The sequence below is a fragment of the Eucalyptus grandis genome, chromosome 2 (genome assembly GCF_016545825.1).
Source record: "Eucalyptus grandis isolate ANBG69807.140 chromosome 2, ASM1654582v1, whole genome shotgun sequence".
Classification (NCBI taxonomy): domain Eukaryota; kingdom Viridiplantae; phylum Streptophyta; class Magnoliopsida; order Myrtales; family Myrtaceae; genus Eucalyptus; species Eucalyptus grandis.
Window position 1 is genome coordinate 534,358 of NC_052613.1, and position 6,376 is coordinate 540,733.

At 42.2% G+C, this 6,376-nt stretch overlaps 1 protein-coding gene across 1 annotated transcript; it reads left to right on the forward strand.

Annotated features, from left to right (window-relative positions):
* Positions 1–4,047: 4,047 nt before the first annotated feature.
* On the forward strand, positions 4,048–5,606 carry LOC104434223 (cytochrome P450 94B3). The gene is given in 2 exon segments (XM_010047196.3): positions 4,048–5,109; positions 5,112–5,606. Coding segments are annotated over 2 exon segments (1,557 nt in total).
* The last annotated feature ends 770 nt before the right edge of the window (positions 5,607–6,376 follow it).

The window sequence follows — 6,376 nt, forward strand, 5'->3', positions numbered from 1 at the left end:
TGATATAGCTCGAAGACGCCTCCATTCCCTTTAGCACCCAGCACACAAATTGAGACCGTCGTCTGAGCAAAGCGGACGCCCGTCTTCAACGGCGGCACCCTCTTGAAAGCAAACGGCCCGATCGTCGATCAGTCGACGCACCGACCCATTTCGTTCGTCCTCGCCTCGTGCGCGTTCGAGAGGCCCCTCGTGAGTCTACATCGTCGACATCGACTCCGCTTGCCGACAAGCGACAGGGACTGATGTCAAAATCATCAAGTGGGGCTCTCCATCGCAGACGCATCGGGTTGTGCGCATCTCCTCAAATCTCCTCCTCCTCCTTCTCTCTCTCTCTCTCTCTCTCTCTCTCTCTCTCTCTCTCTCTCTCTCCAAATCAAATAAAGTATCTAGATTGGGATTTTCATGTGGTTGCCCTTTCAAGTCCAGAAACGACAATGCCAAACTAGTACTCTAGATCAAAATGAAGATGATCTGTGATGTCTTGTGACTCATGTACAAAAGGGTTCATAATATATAGTATAGGGCTATTAAGATTAGCTAGAGACCTCACATAGATTGACTCATCGGTGATTTTGATGAAAACATGAAAAAAGGATGATACTTTAAGTGCATTAGATGATTTAAATTTAACTTGGGCGGATCTAATTGCAAATCTCACGAAAGTTAAGTTATCAAAAGTGAATATTTACGTTGGTATGGAGCCATTTAATTTAGGGTAACTCCATGGAATCGATTATATATATATATTAGGTAAGGGTGCATTTGTTTCTTGGGAAAAAGAACATGTTGAATGAAATGGCTTTACTAGAAATCCATTTGAAGGAGAGTGATTGATTTTTACTTGTTTGGTTATGAGCATGTAAATAAAAGGAAGTAGCTTTCCACCATTTGGATTTTACCGCTGAGAATATGATATATATATATATATATATATATATATATATATATATATATATTGGTGAAGGGTAAGAATATATTGAGTTTAAACCAATATTATACAAAAGATCCGGCGCCACAAAATTTGCACTCAACAAGACAACAAGTCAGAGTGAGTGGAAGGGAGCCGCATGCAAAAAATGACCGCAAAAGCGGGCCTAAGCAAGCAAAAAATAGCCAAAACAATGGCCAAAGGAAAATAGAGAGAGCAGCAGTAGGCCTCACAAGGCCAGATGGACCACAATCTACTACCACATCCGCCAACGACAAAAGTGGAGCCATCAAGGAAGTAGTTGCGCAACAGAAGAGTATTTAAACAACAAACACCAAGCTAGGGCCCTGCAGAAAAAAGAAGAGTCCCCAGCTGAAAAAAATGATCGAATCAATACCCAAAATACGCTGCAGCCTCTGGTTTCTATAGGTATTATCCACACTCATAATAGGATATATTATATAATGTTATTTAACAATATCAAGAAAATTATAGATTATCCACAATTGTTAGTATAGTGAATCAACAAATTTCAAATAAAATGTTTTTAAAAGCAAATATGGAAAAAACTAAAGAACCTGCTAAGTCTATTAATCATAAACATGAACATACATGAAAGTATTCGATCTTTACATTCATTTTTCTATGGTTTCGAAATTAGTGTTGGGAAGAAGTGACGGGATAAGTCCAATTATTTTCGGATCTCACCAAATACCTTTTGTATTCTCCACGCCATGAAATAAAGTTTTAATAGGGAAATCACATGTTGGAAGTATTATTTTACAATAAATAGAGCACGAGTTGTTGATTTATCAAATAAGAAACAGAGAACGTGACATCGGGAAGTTGGTGACGACGAGAGAGAGATCTTTCTTCAACCTCTAACTTTTGTTGAAGTTCTCTGATGTCTTGTGCCGTGGAACAACGAGAAACTTACCTAATGAAAATGATTTTTTTTTTTTTCAAAAAGGAGAAACCTTATTCCAGACAAAGCTAAAATAAGGCCGGTTAAGATAGATGTAACCGCATTCAAAATTTCTATGCAAGGATGAGATAAAGGAAAATAGAATTTCTCATATTCATGATACATGACAGCACCAAGAAAGGACCACCACTGCAATAGTTAATTGTCGTCGCCTCTTATTACCACGTAGTTGTTGTTGGCCCCGACCATAGCTAATCGTCATCATCGGGCAATCCATCACATTCTTAAACTGGACCTACTCGAACAACATGCCCACTCTTAACAATTTTATGACATTTAGATATCTCTTAGGAATGTTTAGGGTATTTCTTCTGATTTTCTATATCTATTTTGATTATAAATTTGATTTGGTTTCTTCTATCTAAGCCTATATATAGGTTCTCCGAGGAAGCACTTAATCAAGTGCATTCTGTAATAGTCATGTTTCAACGCTAACCGCATTGATTGCATCACTTAGTCAAGCATTTTTTATGGAGGTTGATGCCAACCGCAAAGGTCATATCGCTTAGTAACTATTTTCCTAAGCCAGTCATATAGGCCGTTTGATGCTACAATGCCAGTCATATGGATCATGTCAGCTAGTTATTGTTTCGCAAGCCAACTGCATCAGTTGTTGATTGTTTCCCTTTCAATACTCAACTTTTCACTTCTTGTTTTGAGAAGCCGATGCCAATACTAAACTCACTATCATTAGATGAGCAACATACTAAAATATTCTCATCAACTGAAGCTTGGAGCCATCACAAGCGCTACTTCATCTCAAATCTATTAAACTCATTTTAATTGAAGATTTTGTGATATTGTTTGGATTATTTTTCAAACTCAAGTTGATTTGTTTGAACTCAACTTGCAATTGAGAGGATGTTAGTGATATTATGGTATTCAGATTTGTCTTAAAAATATCTACGATCCTCTAATTTTTTATATCTATTTTGATTTTGCATATCTAATTTGATTTCCTCCATCTAAGCTTATATATATATTCTCTCCATGTACTTTTCTATATATTGAAATATACTAATATTGCTAATAAAGTATGTAGTGGTGGTGTTAGCTTCTTGATTTGAACTTTTGAATATTACTAAAATTCAAATATTCCAACACCACTTTTGCTCAATATATGATCCGATGGTAAAGCTTATTTCATGGTCCCTTATCATATACAATTTAGGTGTTCTATACATATCACCTATAAAAAGAAACATTAGAAGTCCAGAAAATGTTCTTCAGAAATTCTTTTCAACGGAACAAACTTACCCATATTAAAATCTCACGTCGGCACTTATTATATACAGGTTTTCCGTTTTCTACTGGACAAAGCCGTAAGTTTACGTATGTTGCCTCCATCTTTTCACTGTTGCAAAAGATGTTTTTAGCCCCATGTTTTCTTCTTTTTCTTTTGACTTGGGGCAAGCGCTGTGATTTAGGACTGTACTCGCCCGCCGCAAAAGATGTCTGGCAATCGGCTCATCTTTCTTATAACTCGACAGGCTGTCCCGTCGTTTTTGAAGCTCGAGAACCACGTGTTTCTTCTTCTTCTTCTTCCTCTTTTTTTTTTTTTTTTATTGCTTGGGATATCTCCCACATTTCGAATCGACTTCGTCTTCCAAAAGAAGGCATGTGCTGATCAAAAAGTCCTTGGCAGCGGGCCACGCTTTGTCCGCGGACGCCACTCCTGATCCGCCCAACATCGCGGTCCGCCGGTTGACCCTCATGGAAATTTAGTACGATGATTTTTTTTTTTTTGTCAATTTTATTATATTCTTATTCTAACTCTCACTTTTAGATTTTTATCTTATCTCTTCTCAGGACGTGTCAAAATCCATACATGAAATTATATCGTCTCAATCCCAACTCTTCGAGGAAGTGAAGATTCGAATCTCTATCTCTCCCTTTTATGTTGGAAGAGTGCCATTAGTACGATTCTTCAACATTTCTATTTTTCATTCCTCTCTCTCTCCTCCCATTCAACTCTCTCCCTCTAGAAGATACACAGCCATCAAGAAAGTATTAGGTACACTGAAAGTGCCACGTCATTAGGGTACCTAATATTTTTCTCACCTATATATACATCAGCTCTTAGGTTCTTCCTCTCCCGAGCTCACCCCACACATCGACCATAATCCCTTACATCATGTCTGTTTTCCTGTTTTTAGGGTTTTCTGTGATCTCGTACGCCTTCCTCTCCCTCATTCACCAAAGCATCAGCAAGAAAACACCATCCTCCGCTTCTCATCGTATCAGCTACGGCCCTCCTTCTCATCCCATCATAGGATGTCTCCTCTCTTTCTACCGGAACCGTTCCCACCTTCTCGACTGGTACACCGACCTCCTCTCCGGATCCCCTACCCGGACCATCGTCATTCACCGGCTCGGCGCGTGCCGCACCGTCGTCACCGCCAACCCTGACAACGTCGAGCACGTCCTCAGGGCCAACTTCCACAACTACCCCAAGGGCGTCCCCTTCACCAGCATCCTCGGCGACTTACTTGGCTGCGGCATCTTCAACGTCGACGGTCCTCTCTGGAGCACTCAGCGCAAGCTCGCCAGCCACGAGTTCAGCACCAATTCGTTGAGGGACTTCGTCGTGCGGACGCTTGAAGCTGAGGTCGAGAACCGGCTCTTGCCGCTTCTCCAAGACTATGCCGATACTGATCGAACCCTGGACCTTCAAGACTTGCTCAGGAGGTTCGCTTTCGACACCGTGTGCCAAGTTTCTTTAGGCACCGACCCGGATTGCCTCGACCTCTCGCGCCCGCTGCCTCCTCTGGTGACTGCCTTCGAAAACGCGTCGAGGATATGCGCAATGCGAGCCACCTCCCCAGTGTATCTGGTCTGGAAAATCAAGAGAGCGTTGAACATCGGGTCCGAAAAGAAGCTTGCCGAAGCTGTCAAGCTCGTGCATGATGATATACTTGATATAATCCGGAACAGGAAGAAGAAGCTGCTCCAAGAGAATGACGATCAGCAGATAAAATACGACGGCGACCTCTTGTCTCGGTTTCTTGCGGCCGGGCACAGTGAAGAGATGGTGCGGGACATGGTGATAAGCTTCGTGATGGCCGGAAGAGACACCACATCGGCGGCGATGACGTGGCTCTTCTGGCTGCTTGCTCAGAACTCGAATGCCGAGGAAGAGATCGTGAGCGAAGTTGACTCGATTCTTGACCGGAGCTACAACAAGTGCTTGGACTTCGCGAAGCCTTGAAGGAGATGAAATTCCTGAAGGCATGCCTCTGTGAATCGATGCGGCTGTACCCGTCGGTCGCGTGGGACTCGAAGCACGCTGCGGCGGACGACGTGTTGCCGGACGGGACCCCGGTGAGGAAGGGCGATAGAGTGACGTACTTTCCCTACGGGATGGGGAGGATGGAGGAGCTGTGGGGCAAGGACAGGCTCGAGTTCAAACCGGACCGGTGGCTGGTGGGACCGGGAATGGAAGGTGGTGCGGAGGGGGAGTTGAGAGCGGTGAGTCCATACAAGTTCCCGGTGTTTCAGGCCGGTCCGAGAGTGTGCCTCGGGAAGGAGATGGCCTTCATCCAGATGAAGTACGTCGTGGCTTCGATCCTAAGGAGGTTCGAGATCAGACCGGTTCTCGAGAACCGGCCGGTTTACGTGCCTCTGTTGACCGCCCACATGGCGGGGGGGCTGAAGGTCGTGGTGAAGAAAAGAAAGCTAATGGGAAGCTGCTGAGTAGTTGCGACGAAAGGAGTTGGAGAGTAGTACATAAGATAGGGTCGGTGGCGGAGCGAATGCTTGTCGTTTTTGTAGTTCAACTGCCCCGAATGATTCATTAGAAAGATTATAAATAAATGCCTAATCATATCATCCCCTCAGTATCTGTATATCTATACAATAATATACTTACTCAGGACAGACATAAACTAATAAAAAATAGGGATTATTACATGGCAGATGTCAATGGTTCGGTTCAGGTTTGCATGATACCCAAACCGTTTAGAATCACACTTGTTTCAAGCTAAACCGTGGACCCATTGGAAACGAAAAATGCGGCTTGATTCGGGTCGGGGTTTCTGGGTTTCCTTTTTTTTTTTTTCTTTTTTTTTTCGGGCTATTTCATGCATTTGCCCTCATTGACCATCAAGTGATTCCAAACCTAGTATACTACATTTGATTTCCCTATATATGTTTATTTGGAGCTAATTTCAAACCTGTTGAGCAAAGAAATTTAGCAACAAGCTGAACTGTGGAAGTCCAGTTTCTTAAAACACCAAAACTTTAACTGTGGAAGACATTGAATCAGGTTAAGTCTTATACAATACCTTAACTTGGTAGTACAAGTGCTTACAATGATGTAGAAACATATTGGAATAATGAATGACCAAGATCTCCCCATCTTTTCGTTTAACAAGACCAAAATTCTCCAACAGATTCAATCATGTTCAACCAATCTCCATTATGGCCAAAAGACCATATTAGCTAAATCTCTTGAGGAAAATCTT